This window comes from Engystomops pustulosus, chromosome 7, assembly GCF_040894005.1.
Source record: "Engystomops pustulosus chromosome 7, aEngPut4.maternal, whole genome shotgun sequence".
Classification (NCBI taxonomy): domain Eukaryota; kingdom Metazoa; phylum Chordata; class Amphibia; order Anura; family Leptodactylidae; genus Engystomops; species Engystomops pustulosus.
In genome coordinates this window covers 132,201,790-132,220,733 of record NC_092417.1, presented here as the reverse complement: position 1 = coordinate 132,220,733, position 18,944 = coordinate 132,201,790, and the positions used below count along the sequence as shown (strand labels likewise).

Below are 18,944 nucleotides of genomic sequence, written 5' to 3'. Positions count from 1 at the left end.
TAAAAAGCGATGTGTCGCCTCTTGTGATAGGACAAGACGTTGCCACGCCCCTTTCTTTAAACAAATCGCTTGAAATTTTTTTTCCCCACCGCCTTCACAAGCGTGGAGATGCGCACTCTCTAAGCGAAGGACGAGAGTTTGATTGACACACGCAGTGTCCACTCATAACAACCCTTTCCAGCGTGCTCTCGGTGATTACGTAACATCCTTTCCCTGCAGACGACGTTGCCACCAATCATCTAACCGCATAACGTACCAATACACGGTGTCGTTTTTTGTTTAGAGGGAGGGGCGACCGAGCTTATAAAGTGACCCCTACGCTAACGTAAGCGCGCAGTCATCTCGGATGAAAGGAGATCTTTGAGGGTTCGTGACTGGACTTGTCCGCAAGATGGGTAAGAGGCCTGGAGTGCGCGCTGCTAACGTGTGCTGACCGCAGCTGCGGATACGTTACATACGGAGCTGCGGGTGTGGTGTGTAATTACTGTAGGCCGCATTGTAGTGACCACACACGTGTGCAGTATAGGAGCAGTGACCCTGCTGCAGGCTCCATTGTCATAGAAGGCCGCTGTGGCGGTTATTATTACCGCACTCTTGTCTGAGGAAGCAGTGTGAATGTGTCTGAACCTGGCACTGATCTCTTCCGAGTCCTGAGAGCAGGGCCTTACATTCATCTTCTGTAGATGGACTGATAATGGGGACCAAGTGCTGTACTAGGCCTTGTCCGAATGGAAATGTTCCTGGGACCTGTTGCGCCATTCATAATGTGTAGCTGGGCCATTTTTCTGATATTGTTTATCATCTGGTCTTCCCCACGTATACAGGTTATCACTCATCCATTGTATAGGTTCTTGTTCAGCCCTTTCCCTGCAGAAGAAAACTCCCAATAATAACAGTATCTTCCTCTCCGAGATCTGGAGTTATCCTTCATTATTGCCGACTCTTCAAAGTTACTCCGTTGTGTTGCATGACCTCTCCGTATTACAGCAGTTAATAGTAATAATTCCTTTATGTAGCGCACACAGATTACACAGTGCTACAATTCGGTCAGCCCTTGTGCATGGAAAAGAAAGTCAATTTCTGTTCAGTCTTATCATAGTCAGATTTTGGATCTTAGAAGAACGCCTTGAGGTTTGCAGCTAACAGACAATCATAAATCTGATAGTTAAACGATGAAACGTATCATAATTCGCTCCTGGCTTGTTATCCAGTAGTAAATCAATAAACTTAAAAAAATGTGTGCGATATTGTCCTGGATTTGTCCCTGCGCCCATATTAATAAAACAAACTTAAAAAAAGAATCCTTTTTTACAGTTGATTTATATTTACTTTTCTCAGTCATTCATGCATGGGGCTAAGTGCTGTTTACATCCTTTGATTGAATTGATGAGGGGAGCTTCATGGTGGACATTTTTCAGCCTTTTCACCTGATTGTCAGCTCGTGAGTCCCCCAAAACTGACATGGCATCCAAATTGTAGTCTAAAACACTTCAAAAGCCATACATCTCTATTCTCTTCAAAGGAAACCTACCACCAGGAATCTTATTATGGTAGATCTGATGGTAGGTTCCCATTAATATCCCAAACCTTAAGCTATCCTTCCCTAACTATAACAATTTCTAATATTCAATTTATCTAATATGCAAGCCCCAGTAGTATCTGTTGTTCCTCCCTGCGTGTGGCCAAGTCCTATCCGGTGCACATTGTCATAAGAGGCTGCTGTGGTGGTTGCACTGCACCTAGTATTACCGCACTCTTCTCTGATGGAGCAGTGTGAATGAGTTCTGCTCTGTGTCTGAGAAGACCTGGCACTGATCTTCTCCCAGTCCTGAGAGCGGGGCCTTATATTCATATGCCCTCCAGTCTTCTGTAGATGGACTGATAATGGGGACCAAGTGCTGTACTAGGCCTTGTCTGAATGAAATTGTACCTGAGACCTGGAGCTCTGGACACACATACACATCATCGCTCATGCCCAGCACTGAATCCAGAGCTATAGATGCACGGAGCTCTGGCAGCCTGTGACGCATCAGATTTAACTTGGTCGCATGTAGGGAAGGGCAACACCTGTTAGTGGGGCAAAAAGTAGCCTTCACTCCTGCGTCCCAGTAACATATACGAAAAATAATTAGATGGATAAATTGTAGGTTAGTGGTTATAGTTAGGAAATTATAGGTTTAGGATATAAATGGGAACCTACCATCAGACCTTAGGTGTTGTCCTATCATAGCAAGTTAGGGCGTATCCACAGAAGGGTGTCAGTGATGGGACCCAACGGATCACAAGAACAGGACTTTGGTGGATAGGGCCTAGCCTGCTAAGTGGACTACCCCTTTAGTAGGTAGGAACTAATGTTAGGTTTCCATTGAGTATTTGTCCTGTGGATCTCATGTTTGCTTTGGACTGCTATGCTGCTTTTACTGAACCTCTCTGCTATGTGATTTTACCACATTTCGGGAAATTTATCAAGTGGTGTACCAAGGTATAAGTATAGTGGTGCTTGCTAGGTACAACATATTGGGCACTAAAATTACATAACTGTAAAGGGCAATTTTTACTGTGTACCAGCCATTGTGCATTACTTTCAGGAAAACATCTTTTGGGTCAAAAAGTTCAGTATATTTCTTAAAGGGTGTGGTTGCCATAATGGGGATATTCCTTTGGGGCTTCCTCTGTTCTGGTATCTTTGGGCTCTGCATATGTGCAGATCCTGAAAAGTATTACAAAATTGGCTTTTCTTCCCTTCGGAACCTTGCCCTTTGTCCATATAACAGGTATTATTCACATGGTTCTGTAACTGGGAGAATTTGCACATAAACTGAGTTTTCGTCATTTAAGACTAAATTATTGGTATATTCACTTCATTTATGTTACGATTGCAGAGAAGCTCTTAACGGGTTAGCGAGCTTCAAAATATTCTGTGCAAGTTACTGGGTAGCTGGAAAATTGTGGTAGAATGTGGCCATTTTTGGTTGGGTATTTTGGGTTGCATACATATTAGGATACATAATTTTATGTGATTTTATTTTAGTATGCGTTACATGGAAAGTGGGTGAATTTAATTTTGACTTTATTAATATATTATTTTACTTTTTTTTTTCCATTCACTCAAGGATGTTTAATCCGTAGGGAGTTTGATTGCTTATACAATATAACTTATGTGATATAACAATATAACTGTATAGCAGTGTATTGTGTTCATAGTCTTGTATTATTGCAAACTATATTTGGCAAATGGCATCCATTGGGAGACTTGGGTTGGTGGTTGACTGGCAGCTAACTGCTAGTGTCTTCCTTATATTACATAAGATACCTTATGATACCTTGTGAACCCTCTTCATACAATGATGCAGATGTACATTATAATTCTGCAATTTGTTTAGATTCTTTACCTTCTCCTGTTAATAAACAGATATGCACAATGATTACTATTGCAGAGTTTGCCAGCGGAAAAAGAGGCTAAAATATAAGTTTCAGTGTTTTCATTAAAGAGCACCTACCGCCAGGATGAAGGACTGTATGCAAATGAAACTAAAGGGCTCCATAGGTGTTAAGGAGCCTGGAGCCCCTCGGGCTCATTTGCATACACTCTTTTATCCTGGTGGTAGATGTTCTTTAAAACTTTATTGTATAATTTTCTGCTAAAAAAGCTAAATTTTTAAAAAATGTTTTCCAGATTTTTCTCGGAAGCGGAAACGCAGTCGCTGGAATGATGAAACTCCAGACCAAAAAACTATTATCCCTGGGATGCCTACAGTAATCCCTCCAGGTCTTACTCGTGATCAGGAGAGAGCATATATAGGTAATGTCATGTTTTTTTCTGTTGATTTATTGGATATCATAGAGTTGATCTTAAAATTACAGTTTGTTAGCTTTGATTTGCAGAAATTCTTCTAAATAATTGTACTCTTGAAAACAGATTTTGTTTTAGTGAACGAGCATTTTTATAAAGTAATCTTTAATATTTCACAGACGAGCTTAGTTTGCAAGTAGTGTTGATATTGGTCAAAATCTGCTTAAAGATGTTATTAAATGTAATTTCGAGTTGAATCCAGCACCAGAATATAGTCGTACATTGCTATAGTTTTATAACTGATTAATTGAAACTTGCCGTTTTTGTATTTAAGGCTAATTTCACTAGTGTGTTGTATTTTAGTTTTGTCTTGTCAGAGGAGAAAAACAGACTGGCCACAGTACAGGCAACAGGTCTCTGTGCATGATAGTGATATATGTATAAAACCGTCCCTTATTCCCCGCAAACCTGCAGTCCTATTTACTGACCCTAGTGATTTCACATCAAATTTGTCTCTATGCAACACTAAACAGCTAATCGATGTGAGGGTACAATTTTGTATTTTTCCTTCTGACATAATTGAGAAACTGAAAGTACAATGCAGACGTGAACTTATGTTTCTTATGTGTTTTGGCTAACTCCATAACCTCTGAGTGTAGTAACATGAAAGTAGCTTTCATATGAATTGGCAACTCTGTAATAACTTTGCCAAAGTGAAAGCTGTTCTTCGCTCTGGCCGTTTGGCCGGTAAGTGGGATTGCTTGCAGGGTAAACCTTTGCTCAACTTCTAATAACAGGTCTAAAGGAACTCTTGGATTTTTGTTCAATTTTTGATCAAATTGTGTTCATGTGTTCCAAACTTTTTAAATTGTTGTAGGCCTTTTTCTTTCTGATGTTTCAGTTTTACTATGTACCTACTAAACTGTAACATCTGGTGACTGCCAATTCCAGGCCAGTACTTGAGTCAGGTGTATGTTACTTAAAGGAGTTGTACAGGTACGTCATATATATACCTGCCCTACTCCTTTTAACAGTGTGACCTTTTCAGCCGTGATTTTTGGGATCATGGACAAGTACATATATTTGGGCTCATGCTTCTCAGGTTTTTTTAAGGTCTGTGCTCTACAATTGCTGCTGAACACTGCACCTTTAGCTGTGATTGACAGCTTTTGCCTTTCACTTTTATGTGTAGTAAAATTGGCTTCAACCCTGATGTGCATAGAGGTTTCTTGACGTGTCCATATAAATATGATTTCTCCCTTGATTAATTGTTTGAGAACTAAAGTAAGCAGCTCCTCGCGCTATCTCCGATGCAGCAGTGTTACACTTCTAGGGTTATTGAAACCCTCCGATAATGCTAGCAAACACTGTTGTGAAGTACAATAGAAACGATGGACCATGCTCAAAGCGGTCGGGCGTATTCATGGGGGGAGGGGGGGGATGTTTGGGGGTGGTAATGCTGCATGAAGCTCGGCAGTCACCATCAGCCTATGGAGTGGGCTTTGAGCTCGGTCCATCGTTTCTATTGTACTCTGCAGCAGTGTTTGCTAGCATTATCGGAGGGTTCCAATAACGCTAGCAGGGTAACACTGCTGCATCGGAGATGGCTCTAGGAGCTGCTTCTAGTGCTTTTGTTATGGTTGATGGGTCATCTTTAATACTGGAGATATAGGACATGTTGGCCATGTTTAAGGATTTTATGGATACCACATCATGCACGACTACATTTTCTGGTGTTGGCATTCTAATATGTTCAATGTATAAAATAGTTAATGAAGTTTTAATTAAATTTTCTCATTGCCTATTTATGTGTGACTGACCTCCTAGTTTAAAGTACATGTTGGGGATGTTATTTTACATAGTTGTCTTTTGTTTTGTTTTTTTAATGGAACTTAAATGAAGAAAATTCCAGTGCATTGCACAACCCCTTTATTGTTGGGTATAACTAACCACATCCTGGTTTAGTGGGGTAAAAAAAAAGTTCCTTTCAGAATTTTATGTTTATGGCAAAATAACCCTAACCTATTGAAAGCCACGTATTTGAGTTTGTCAACTTTTAACACATTCTCTTCCGGTCATAACTTTTATTGAATCAAAATGTTATGGGTTTGATTTTTTTTTCTCCTTTTTGGGTTTGTAACAATTTTCTCCCGTTCCTTTTTTGTTTTCTAACCTGCTTTCTTCCAGTTCAACTACAAATTGAGGATCTGACTCGCAAGCTACGCACGGGAGACCTGGGAATACCCCCTAACCCAGAAGACAGGTTGGGATACCCCCCCTCCATTCGCTTGTCACCTGACAGTAACAGTTTCTTCTTCTCTTGGGCTTGTTAATATAGTAAATCTGTATATTTTGCACATATTTTGTGAACTAGAGCATGTAAGCAGGATTTCACTTTTCACTTAGTGGAATTATCTTCTGCTCTCCAAACATAGAAGCTTGCCTTTTTGGGTAACTATAGTAAATGGTACATATATACCCGCAGCATGAGGACTTTTATTCTTTGATCCAACTACAGCTTCTAATATCTTGTGTATTTAATATACATGCAAGTGTAGTATTTCTTTACTGCTTGTACATGGACTTTGTTTTTTACATGTAAAACTCAGCTTTCACTATAAACTAAAACCATTTTATTCATTTAAACTTATTTCCCTATGACACACTGTTAGGCAGAGCTATGACAATCTACTTTTTGCTTTAATTCATTATGAAGCAAAGATACCTTGAGAATGCTGTAGCTACACTGATGCAGAAACATATCTTGCTTAATCCCTTAACTGAGTCTTTTTTGTGAAACCCCCCCCTCCCCCACAATTATAAAATTATGATAACCAGGCTCTGTTGCTCATGCGGCTGCCTCAGCACTTCTCACCCTGATTATGCAGGTTGATTAGTCCTGTCTGGGCAGTTCAGGCAGCTCTTTTATGCACGAAATACAGTCCGCTCCCAGCTTTCCCAAGGTCCTAAATTTTATAAGTTTTTTGAGCAAAACCACTTTCAGGGGTTCAGGGATTATACAAGTTATGTTTCTGCATCAGTGTAGCTACAGCATTCTTAAGGTATGTTGAATTGACAATACATAAGCAAACCAAGAACTTCCTCATAGATAGTTCTATATTTGTTATCCATGGCCTCCTTCCTGGATTACATCATGGATTACAAATATAAGCAGTCCCGGATTTCCAAAGTCATGCAAATGAAGAGAGGAGTCATATTTGCAGGGAGTGTGCCTTCCAAGTGCTGATAACGTCAGTTCTATAGTATTTTGCTTTTGGTGTCACTATAGATGAAGAATCGTGTTAGGCTTGTGGTTCTGTGATCTACGTAGTTGGAAATGAAAGCGGCAGATAAAATCCGATTCCTGCAATTCCTCCGATTCTGTAGCTCACAAACCTCAGGCGATCTTTAAATTTGAAAATTCTCATTTTTATTTTACACAAGCCTATTTTTTCTGCCAATGTGATCTTTGATGAAAGGATGCTGATAGTTTACTGAAGTTTAGCCCCAGGCTGCAGTGGTGAACTGTAAGAGTTATCAAGGGTGTCTGCAATGAAACTTTGTTAATACTTGTTCCCATGACCCCTTAAAATTTTAAAAATCCAATTGTTACAGGGATAAAAAAATTTTTTTTATCTTTTTGACAATTTGATTTTCAAAATTTTCTGCTGTCATGGGCATAAGGACTATCAATAAAGCTTTATTACAGACACTTTGCAGCTGATTGCAACCTGGGACTAAAGTAAAGCATCCAGAGATAACAATGGGCAGAGAGGTCCAGCTGTTGCTAGCGATCATCTGTAAGTCCGTGTCCTTGAAGGAAACCTACCATTTCAAAATGATCATTTTGACATTAACATAGCTTACCTAACCCAAGGTAAAGGTGATGCTGGATGTGGTCTTGTTAAGCCACATAAATCCACAGTTTTGCCAAAAAAATCTATTTGTACTCTAAGCAAATGAAACCATTCTGCACTCCTTGGCCCCTGACACAGGGCGTGCGGCACTTGGTCACGATCATAACAATGCATGTGCCTTGCGTGCTTGAAACTTCTCCCTCCCTCGCCCCAGACAGTCCGTTACATCACCAAGCTGTCAGTAAGCATGGGTGCATGCGCTCTTAATTTTGTACGGCCGCAATACAAAGTGGAGGGCGTTGCATAATGGCAATATGCGCTTTAACAAGTCCACCTCCAGCATCAGCTTAACTAGCCCAAGGTATAGGCATGTTTAGGTCAAAATTACCATTTTGAAATGGTAGTTTCCCTTTAAGTTGTTGCCTGTCTGTGTTTGGGGCTGTGATACGGCTGCACAATTTGCGGCCATGTCATGGCCCCCATAGAGATCAATGGCACCCAGTTAAAGTGTATTGCACCGTGAACTAGCCTCTATGGATAGGGAAGGGTTGAGGAGCACTCGCTCCTACTTTTGGTCGTGTGCTCGCTCGGGTTATGGCTTGGGCAAGCACATGGACCTCTGCATGAGGCTTTATTGGGAGCCAAAACGTGATGTGGTCAAATACACATATCAGATGCTACTATCGTGTATAGTGGTTTTACCGCTCTTGGTTTTGGCTCAAAACAACAGACTCTAACAGAGAGATGAGCTGGGCCCCTCTAACCATCATTACAGCATATTGGAGTAGCTCCAGCATACACAGAATCCTTCACCTTGTTTGGAGAGCAAACCTTCTTCCACTAACTGAGTCTTTATTATGTATCGTATTAGGGAGAAATGTATAGTAGCCTAGTATTTTAGTGATCTTTAATTTGTCAGTTTTAGAATTCACTGCAGACTAAAGTTGTGGGGGCAGTGTAATCTTCTGTTAGTAACCCCTGCTCCACACATGGCACTAGCAGTTTTGTCTGTTTTCCACAGATGGTCGCTTATTACCTATCCTTAGCATAGGTCACAAGTGTCTGATTGTTAGGGTACATTCACACGGTGGTGTGGCCGCACACTCAGGAGAAGATAGAGCATGCTTTATCTTTTCCCGGTGTACGGCACGGAAAGGGGCCACACATGCATGGAGCCAAGGTGCCATTGCTGTCTATGCGGCCGCATATACATCCCCACAGACGGACGTGTGAATGCACCCTTAGATTGGGGAATCGTGTTCCCCACTGGAGTGGAATGTGTGCCTTTCTGCCAGACACATTTTGCCTATTCTGTGGACTGGAAATAAATGCCCATCTAAGTAAAAACGCTGAATTACCTGTTACTGGATTTGCATCTTTGGATTGAAAAAAAAAAAGGCAGTAACTGGTCTTACAGCAATTACGTTTGTTGTCTTTTGCATGTTAAGGTGACCTTGTAGGCTAGAACATTCTGCTGATGTTTACATACTCTGTGCTTTGCAATTATGTCTGCCTTCACGGAAAGCCATTTCACAAGCTTTAGCCATGCTCCTTCAGGGGTTACACGTTAGCCTGTGTTGCTTGTTTGGGATGAGCACTTACTTAGCACCTAGACCACTACGTGTGTTCCCGTATAAACAAGGGAACCTTCTGAAAGATTGGGTATATGCTTAGATTGTCTGGTATGTTATTAGTCCCATAACTCAAGGACTTATTGAATATTTAATTTATACATTACCGAATATCTTGACATCAGCGGAGTTCTGTCTTGATATTGTGGTATGTTGTGTATGGATTCAATAACCAGTAACCAGTTTTTTTTTCTTTGTCCCAATTTATTCAAATGTCTTGAGCAGCCTTTTCTTTACACAATATTAGGACAATTTATAGGGCAAATATTCCCTGTGTAGCTGGTTTCTGTTATACCACCTTAACCTACCCTGTTCTCTCAGCTCCTATTTTACTTTTAATTGGATTTGCTAAAAAGCAGGTATTAGAAAAGTTATCTTTTTGTCTTTTAATGGTTAACAGCCTTTACACTTTTTAAACAGGTCTTAAAACATTGATCCAAACTTAAAGGTTTGTGAGCAGATATGAATTACTGACTCTAATGTCTTTTTTTTCTTAAAGCAGCCCTCAAATTTGCATTTTCGGCTGAATATTTAACCATATTTACAGAATTAACCTGCTGAATTTCTCTCTAGTCAATTAAGTGACTTTTTTTCTCCTTTTGCCCAAACACTCATTTTATCCCCTTCCTGAACGTATGTGAGTCTAGCAGGTGCCATGGGATCATCTACCTATAACCTTTTCCATGGAAAGTTTTGTTTCGGTCCTTATAAAAATGAAAAGTAATGGAAATGGTAAGACCTTTTAGAAGCGGTCTGCTAGTTTCCTTACTTTTTCATATGTGCACATGTAAAACCAGTATTCCCCGTTCTTATATAGCCTTAGTAATATAGAAGGCAGATGTAATAGTTCCATTAACTGGAAATTAATGATATATTTCAATGTACAGTGGATGTTATGTAGTGATTGAAACTATTTGGTTGGTTACAGTTGTCTACAACTATTGACATATATAAACTTTCTTACAACAAATGTAAAATAGTTTATCAGTTTTGAGGTCAATGGATATTAATTTCTATCACTAGTTTTATATACATTTGTGTTATCTTAACTGGATATTTTTAAAACCTCAAGTAGCTAAAAATATCTTCTACAGAAAATAGTAGTTTCCATGGCTCTGCTGAAAATCATGTCCACCAAGTAGCCCTGTAATGATTGATATTTAGCCATCTGTAAAATGGAAATGTATTTTACCTATGCAGTGTGTTTTTAAGAAAAATGCTTAACTTTTTCAAATATTGCATTTTAGCAGGTTTTTTTTCACCCTTTTCCTTCTCCCTTCAATCAGGTCGCCATCTCCTGAACCCATCTATAATAGTGAAGGGAAACGGCTTAACACACGAGAGTTCAGAACGCGTAAAAAGTTGGAAGAGGAGCGGCACAATCTTATTACTGAAATGGTTGGGTTGAACCCAGACTTTAAACCTCCAGCAGATTATAAGTAGGTACTTTAGGGTTTTGCTTTCTTTTGAGTTGGAGTGTTATTAAACTTTTTAAAGGACACCTGTCATCAGGTCTCTGCCACTAGTCCTGTCACTACTACCTGTTGGAGCAGCTCACAAGGATCCCATCCCAGCCTTTATCTAGTTATTTCATACATTATTCATTGTAAAATCATCTATTTTTTATCATGTAAATGAGGCTGGTCATATGGTCAGAGGCAGTGATGTCACCCCTGTTACCCCTCCCCTCCCCTCTCCTCCCCCTGCTCATGTCTGTGTGTAATGTATAGTAAAGTATTGCTGGTATCTGTGCTGCATCTGCTGACATGCTGCATCCTCCTAATATACAGGTGAGAGACACAGACATCAGCTACAAATCAATCTGACATGTTCTGCTGTAACATGGCTGCCTGGAGCTGCTGTATCTCTCCTATACACACACACACACAGGCTGCAGGGGGCGTGGCCACCAGCACCAGGAAGCACATCATTATACAGCCTCACTCCATTATACAGGCTGTCAGTCATGCACTGGGGGTGTGGCTTTATCTCCCACTCATGAATAGAGTGGACAGCTTGAATATGCTAATGCTTCATTGGACATTTCACAGTTCATTTGCATACAGCTTTAGGACCTCATTGCTTAGGTTTACAGGCATGTAGAGGGACAATGAAGGGATAGAGGCAATGCTCTGTAATGGCAGTTTATGAAAATATATTTAGTTTAGGGGGGTTATTTTGCATGACGGGTTCTCTTTAAAGGCTCTTTACTAACATGTAAATGAAAACATGGATGTCAAGAACTATTTTTGCCGTGTTAAATTTGTTTGCTAGCTTCCAAGTAATACATATTGGGTAATGGACTTTTTCTGAATTCCCCAGCACTGTCTGAACTTAAAGGGGTTGTGCTTTAAATGCATGTATTCCTAACCACTGGATAGGTTATATATGAGTAGGCATAGCTATATAGAGGGATTGTATAGCTGAATCGCAAGTTCCCGGATTTGTATACGCACTGTGACACATTGCAATAACGTTTATCCCAGTGATGCCTTGCTTCAACAGATATATGCACATCAGAAAAGAAAAGCAAGCAATGTTGCCAATAAAATTGTTTCTTTATTTTCACAGCAGCTTTCCATTATAAAGTGATTTTTGTAAGATAGATTTCACATCTCTTCAGTGTAGAAAATGGGTTAACTGTTCTTTAGGAATAGTTTGCAGCCGTCACAACCTTCAATTTTTTGCTTTGGTATATTATTTTCTATTTTATCATAAATACACTTTTTCCCATTGTTTTCCAGACCACCAGCAACTCGCGTCAGTGACAAGGTTATGATTCCACAGGATGAATATCCTGAAATTAACTTTGTTGGCTTACTTATCGGTCCAAGGTATGAAATAGTGTGTTAATTTAATTGTTTGTTTATTTTTGTTACCTTGTATTTTTATTAAAGGGCACCTACCACCACGAATCTACCTATAAAGGTAGATCGGGTGGTAGGTGGATGTATGGGACGTGAGGATAGCCCTTTTTAGAGCTAATCCTCACGTCCCCGCTAGCGTAGTATAAACTTTATTGCCCTAATATGTTAATTTAATTAAGCGGCTACCGGGGCGTGGAGTAGCCGGACACGAGGCTACACGGCGCGGCTACTCCACGCCCCAGTAGCTGCTTTCCCCCGCCTACCCTGTGATCTTCGGCGCGCAGCTCCTGGCAGCTGCGCGCCCTCGTCCGAGAAGCCGGAGTTCTGCGCATGCGCAGTAACTCCGGCCTCGTTCCCGAGATCGCGCATCTTGACCGGAGTTACTGCGCATGCGCAGAACTCCGGCTTCTCGGACGAGGGCGCGCAGCTGCCAGGAGCTGCGCGCCGAAGATCACAGGGTAGGCGGGGGAAAGCAGCTACTGGGGCGTGGAGTAGCCGCGCCGTGTAGCCTCGTGTCCGGCTACTCCACGCCCCGGTAGCCGCTTAATTAAATTAACATATTAGGGCAATAAAGTTTATGCTACGCTAGCGGGGACGTGAGGATTAGCTCTAAAAAGGGCTATCCTCACGTCCCATACATCCACCTACCACCCGATCTACCTTTATAGGTAGATTCGTGGTGGTAGGTTCCCTTTAATCACTTTATTTGCTCCATTCAGGGGTAATACTCTAAAAAACATTGAAAAGGAGTGTAACGCCAAGATAATGATTCGTGGCAAAGGTTCAGTGAAAGAGGGCAAAGTGGGACGGAAAGACGGACAGATGCTCCCAGGAGAAGATGAGCCACTCCATGCCTTGGTTACTGCTAACACAATGGAGAATGTCAAAAAGGCAGTAGATCAGGTAAATTTTACTTTAAACCATTTTCATTATAGCTTTTAGTCTACATTCACACTGTTCTTGGGCCACAAACAATACATTGTCAGTTTTTGCAGTCTCTGGGAGGCATTTATCACTGCTTCTAGGCAAATTTTTTAAATCACAAATACGCCACTTGGGTATAAAGGGGGCATACTGTAGCGCGGCCACGCTGGAAGGAGTTCCCACCCCGTGTCTGCGTTCTTTTGCAACACTAAGGGGCCGGTGTATGATCTCCCCACTGTCTTTAGTATGTAATCCGTCCAAGCCGCAAGTCCACAAACTGTCAAATGCACATAAATAAATAGCTTGTAAATTGTGTCACTATCTTGTACTATCCCCTTGAAGGGGTCAAAGTTGGCACCCGTTAAAAAACAATGTTCATGTTGATGAAGAATCATTTATATTTCAGTTTTTGCCCACTAGATGTCAGTAGAAATTGCACACTTGCGTTTGTTTGCCTTTGTGGTCCCAAAGACAATTTTTTTGCACTTTTTCAAAAGGCTAATGTTTTGTTGCTTCTTGTTCCTATCTAGATTAGAAATATTCTCAAACAGGGAATTGAAACGCCTGAAGATCAGAATGATCTCCGCAAAATGCAACTGCGAGAGCTTGCACGACTCAATGGCACTTTGCGAGAGGATGATAATAGGTTTGTTCTGAATTTCTATTCAAGTCTCACTTCTAAAATTTTGGATCAATTTCCTTATACATAAAGTGTTTCCATTTATAGGATTCTGAGGCCCTGGCAAAATACAGAAACCAGAAGCATCACAAACACCACCCTGTGTACAAAATGTGGAGGAGCTGGACATATTGCTTCAGACTGCAAATTTACAAGGTGAAAATGTAGTACAAAACAATCCATTGTAACTTCTGATGATTTTAGTTCTACCCACTCTGTGAACTGTGAATCTTATCATTTTTCTTTATTATATTCTTTTATATTATATATTTTTATGTATTCTAGTGTACCAGTCCGGCCTGGAGAGCCACAGTCAGCACAAGATAAGGCTAGGATGGATAAAGAATACCTTTCACTTATGGCAGAACTGGGAGAGGCACCAGTACCTTCTTCTATAGGGGCTCCAACTGCTCCAACACATACTCCTATTCAAGGAACACCAAGACCAGCTGGCTTAACTGCTAGTCAACCACCTGTGGTATGTAAACCTTGTTAACTATAAGTTATGAAATTTCTCCTCTCCGCTTTATCCTAAGTACACCCAAATAAAGCCAACCCTCACTACAGATTTAGGCTACATACTCTTGTCCGCATATGGAGAGGAGCAATGCTCACACCCTCCTTCTCCAACTGCTTTTGACTCGCAGTATAAGTCAGCTCATGTCTGCGTGTAGTGTGTAGTTTAGTTTTATTTAGTCTAACTTTGCATTTCCTATTATTTAGAATTAGTTTACACCAGTAATAATTGATGATTTTCCCCTACAAAGGTTTTGTATTTACAGTTTTCACTGTGCACTCAAAATGACTCCCCTCCTTTATTTTACCTGGATGCCAAATGTATATAGTTTTTATGTTATAAAACCTTAATGGAAACCTGCTGCAAGATTTCCACTAAGCCTAATACTAACTCATACCCACACTGCTTTAAGCTAAAAAAGATACTTCCTGTCTCCAGAAAATGAAGTTTGCAAGCCTACCTAGCACCCTGCCTGTAGGAGCAGGATGTCCCAAGGATGTTTGCTATTCATGCAAGGCAGTGGAGGGGATTTATAAAAGCATTTGCACCACAAATCTTGTGGATTCCTGCCGTAAACACTGTCTAAAATGCCTTGCACCACAGTTATTAAGACTTTTTGGCACTTTATTGACTTTTCCAATTTGGGGGACGTGATTGTAGGAGATGGGCATGGCTGGCTGTAAATCGCCCGTATACCCAAAATTCTGGCGCACAGTTTAGACCAACTAAAAGTAAGTCTAAAGTAGGAACCGCCAGTCTTATACTGCACCAGAACTGATCATCACAGTGATAAATCTGTCGCAGCAAAAGACTAGTTTTTTAACTAGAAACTGGCGGAACCCCCCCAATGTATATCTCACCTCATGACTGCTCTTCCCCCTGCAGTGCAGATGATAACTCGCCAGTTTAAGGTAGGGGCAGGGGGGGCTTTCCTGCTGTCGTGAGGTTAGAGACCCTGCATTGCATTAATAGCACACACCCTTGGGACACCCTGCTCCTTCAGGAAGGGTGCCAGGTAGGCTTACAGACTTTATTTTCTGGGGATAGGAACTATGCATTTTTAGCTAAAAGGAGTGTGGGCTCAAATTAGTATAGTGCAGTGGAAACTTGTTGTTGGGCTTATCAGTGAATCTGGTGACATTTTTTATCCCTATCAAGAAAGACTGGCCGGGTGAGCCATTGTGAGGCATTAAGGAGTCAGTGTGATGCCCTTATGGGATTACGGTTGTAGTAGTTAGAAGGTGTATTCAACCACCCATGGCTACATATTTGCTTTTCAGAACCGGCCACCTTGGATGGCAACTGATCGACCATTCCCAGCCCTGCATGGTGCACCTCATTCCTACCCTCACCCAATGGGTGGTGCCGGAAATGGTCCTCCCTTACAGCCTAATCCTACTGGACCACATCCCCATTGGATGCAGCCTCATCCAGGAGCACACCCACCTGGTCCTCATCCTATGGGTAAGTCTTGAAACTAGAAGTTAGACACTAGTTTAAAGATTTCTAGTAGTTTGACTAGTTAAAATCTTCACAAGATAACTTAATTTCCTTTTCAGGTCTCTTGCACTCTCACCCTATGGGTTTGATGCCGCCTCCTCCACCACCACCACCAAGTGGTCCTGCACCACCACCTCCTCCACCTTCTGCACCCAGTTTGCCTCCTTGGCAGCAGCAACAAACGAGTGGTGCACCACCCCAGCCTGGTGCTCCCCTTCCTTGGCAGCAGAGTAAGTAATGGATAAAGAGAGAATTATGTTCATTTTTTCTCTGTTAAATGTAATCATACAATATCAAAGATATTTCTTAGACTATAAAGAGATAGAAATAAAAATATATAGATTTCTTATCTGACCGGAGCTCCAGACGTTCAGACGTTTTCACTCCAAACGTTCACAATAATTGTTCTCGTTTGTCCTCCCTTCTGCTCACAGCACAAATCCACAGATTCTCCAGATAAGAGTAGCCCACTGTTCAGACCCACGTTGATGCAGTTTTCGTTCCTCCTATTGTTACCACCGTTCACCACAGCGGAAACACGCACTCCAATCGTGTAGAATGTCTTCATAAAATGCTTTAATAAAATTAAATACTACTCACAAACATTTAGTAAAAATGCGCGCCCCGGAAGAAGCTGTGTCGGCGAAACCCAGGGTCGGACGGTCGTGTGAGGCTGGTGTCCTTTCTATAGTTATGCGCATTTTTACTAAACGTTTGTGAGTAGTATTTAATTTTATTAAAGCATTTTATGAAGACATTCTACACGATTGGAGTGCGTGTTTCTTCTAGTGGTCCGCTGTGGTGAACGGTGGTAACAATAGGAGATACGAAAACTGCATCCGCGTGGGTCTGAACAGTGGGCTACTCTTATCTGGAGAATCTGTGGATTTGTGCTGTGAGCAGAAGGGAGGACAAACGAGAACAATTATTGTGAACGTTTGGAGTGAAAACCTCTGTGAACGTCTGGAGCTCCGGTCAGATAAGAAAGAAATAAAAATATATAGATATCTCTTTATATTTTAACATTGGGACTTCTGGATCAGTCCTGGACCGTTGTTTTAGCTCTGAGAGGGTTAAAGTTAAGAGTGCAGAACTACACCCAAAGAGTTAAATATTTCTTAGACTAATGGTTACAGCAGGCTCATCCTTGAACCTGCATCTATGTCCACATGTTTTGCTCTGTAATACTTCTGTGTAGTTATTTTCCCCATTTTAAAACATTTATCTTCAAGTTGAGTCATTTAACATGTGAACTGCTAAGTGAATTTTGCTTCTGTAACCAACAAGCAGATTACAGACTACCTATATGATAACTCTACATAAAATTACTTACTCATGGAAATAATTGCCACACTTGAGGCAGAGATGCAGATTACTGGGATACGACATTTTAAAAGAATTAGTCAGAATTTTCTGGGCACGAAAATGTATAACCAGTGTAAACTTTAACAAGCTGGTGCTCCTGCGTCATATGATTCCTAAATATGTCCACAGAGTATAGAACACCATTAAAATGCACAAATGTTTGCCACTTTAATTTTTAAAAATCTGCTGTAATTTGTTTTTACTTTTTTCAGGCTGCACCCTATACATTATTTCAGTTTGATTTTTTTTTTCTTCTATTTAGGTGCTCAACCCACTACCACTGGGTCGGCTTCCCTTCCTCCATGGCAGCAGCAACAAGGAGCTGCTGCTGCTTCATCCAGCAATGCCATCCAATCTAGTGCCTCCCTTGTTCCTCCTCCTCCTGGTGTCCAACCTCCCCTGCCTCCAAGTGCTCCACCTCCACCACCTCCCCCTCCTCCTGGAACCTCTGGGCTTCTCTATGCTCCACCACCTCCCCCTCCTCCTCCAATAGATCCCTCCAACTTTGTTACTATGATGGGCATGGGTGTTCCTGGAATTCCTCCGTTTTCCATGCCTCCTGCCCCTCCACCACCCCCTCCTCAAAACTGAATTTACTTTAATTCATAATTGACAGGGCACTTTGCCTTAAATATCGGAACTCTGTACAGTGGATAAATGCCTCCTCCCAAGAAAACATAGGATCGGCATTCACTTCATAAATTCATGTCTCAAGATTTGTGTCTTAATGTGAAGTCTAACAGTTCAACAGGATTAGATAACTGAAGTATGTCAGTAATCCTTGTGGTAGATTAAAGGGAGCTTGCCAATTTGTTTGGGACCACCAAATTGCTATACTGTACCCTATGTATCTACCGTTTTGGGTCTCAAACTTGTATAAATAAAAGCTCAACCCTAAAATCTTAAAATGAATTTATATCTTATGGGAGATACAAGTCTGCAAACCCATTCCACTTCATGCACATTTGCTTTATAAGGCAGTGGTCAGAAAAGTGTGGTTTACTGTTGACATTTTGCACAGTTTGTGCTTCTAAACCGAGTTCCTACATTAATCTTCCCATTAAGATGCACATTGACTTGCTAAGGATTGTGGTGATATCTTTTATATGGACAAATTTGTGGCCCTAAACCTCTGCTGCAAATTTATGTGCTGGTCATATATAGCCGTCCCAAACAAGCTGACCAGTGCCCTTTATAACATATCATTCAAATTGGTGTCCATTATGATTTCAGCAATAGTGGCTAGGATTAATGTGAAGGTATGCTAACATATGGCACAAATACTCTTAGCGTAGATAGAAGTACAGGTTGCTTTTCTAGCTGCTATATCACTTTGAATACAATTTACCCAATGCCAAAAGGGTTTTTTTAACATGCTTTCCAGTGAGATTTCTTAAATTTGTTTTCTCTAGATAAACTTGGTCATTTACCCCACTTATTGTCCTAGTGGCAACATAACTTTAATGATATTGTTTACTTGTGTACATTGGTGTTCAGAGTACCTTCAGTATGTCTGTCCTTTTCTCCCGATACTGATGTGACTTGCTATTGGATACAGAGTTCTGTGTGTCCCTCCAAGGCAGAGGTTGTAGCATATAGATAAAGGGTCTGATTTTTGCACCCTTTTGCTTGCTTTTTTTGTCTGACTCTGTATAAAGCTTATATTAAAACATTTTTTAATGAATGGCTCATGACGATTATTGTAAAGACAAATATAATTTCTATTAAAACTTAAATTGCCAAAACGGGTCTTCTAGTAACGAATAGAAAATTGGGAAGAACATAAAGGCAGCTGTATAATACAAAATGAA

General features: G+C 40.9%; 1 protein-coding gene across 2 annotated transcripts; it reads left to right on the top strand.

Moving 5' to 3' along the window:
* The first annotated feature begins 186 nt into the window (after window positions 1-186).
* Window positions 187-18,817, top strand: SF1 (splicing factor 1). 2 transcript variants are annotated; one of them, XM_072117831.1, is made up of 12 exons: window positions 187-395; window positions 3,677-3,802; window positions 5,981-6,056; window positions 10,568-10,720; window positions 12,026-12,115; window positions 12,868-13,051; window positions 13,603-13,718; window positions 13,800-13,907; window positions 14,037-14,229; window positions 15,549-15,732; window positions 15,828-15,998; window positions 17,396-18,817. In XM_072117831.1, the coding sequence occupies exons 1-12, from the start codon at window positions 392-394 to the stop codon at window positions 17,722-17,724; spliced, it is 1,734 nt and encodes a 577-aa protein (XP_071973932.1). In that variant the 5' UTR covers window positions 187-391; the 3' UTR covers window positions 17,725-18,817. The 2 variants fall into 2 exon arrangements, with proteins under 2 accessions (XP_071973932.1, XP_071973933.1); XM_072117832.1 differs by lacking the exons at window positions 187-395; window positions 5,981-6,056.
* The last annotated feature ends 127 nt before the right edge of the window (window positions 18,818-18,944 follow it).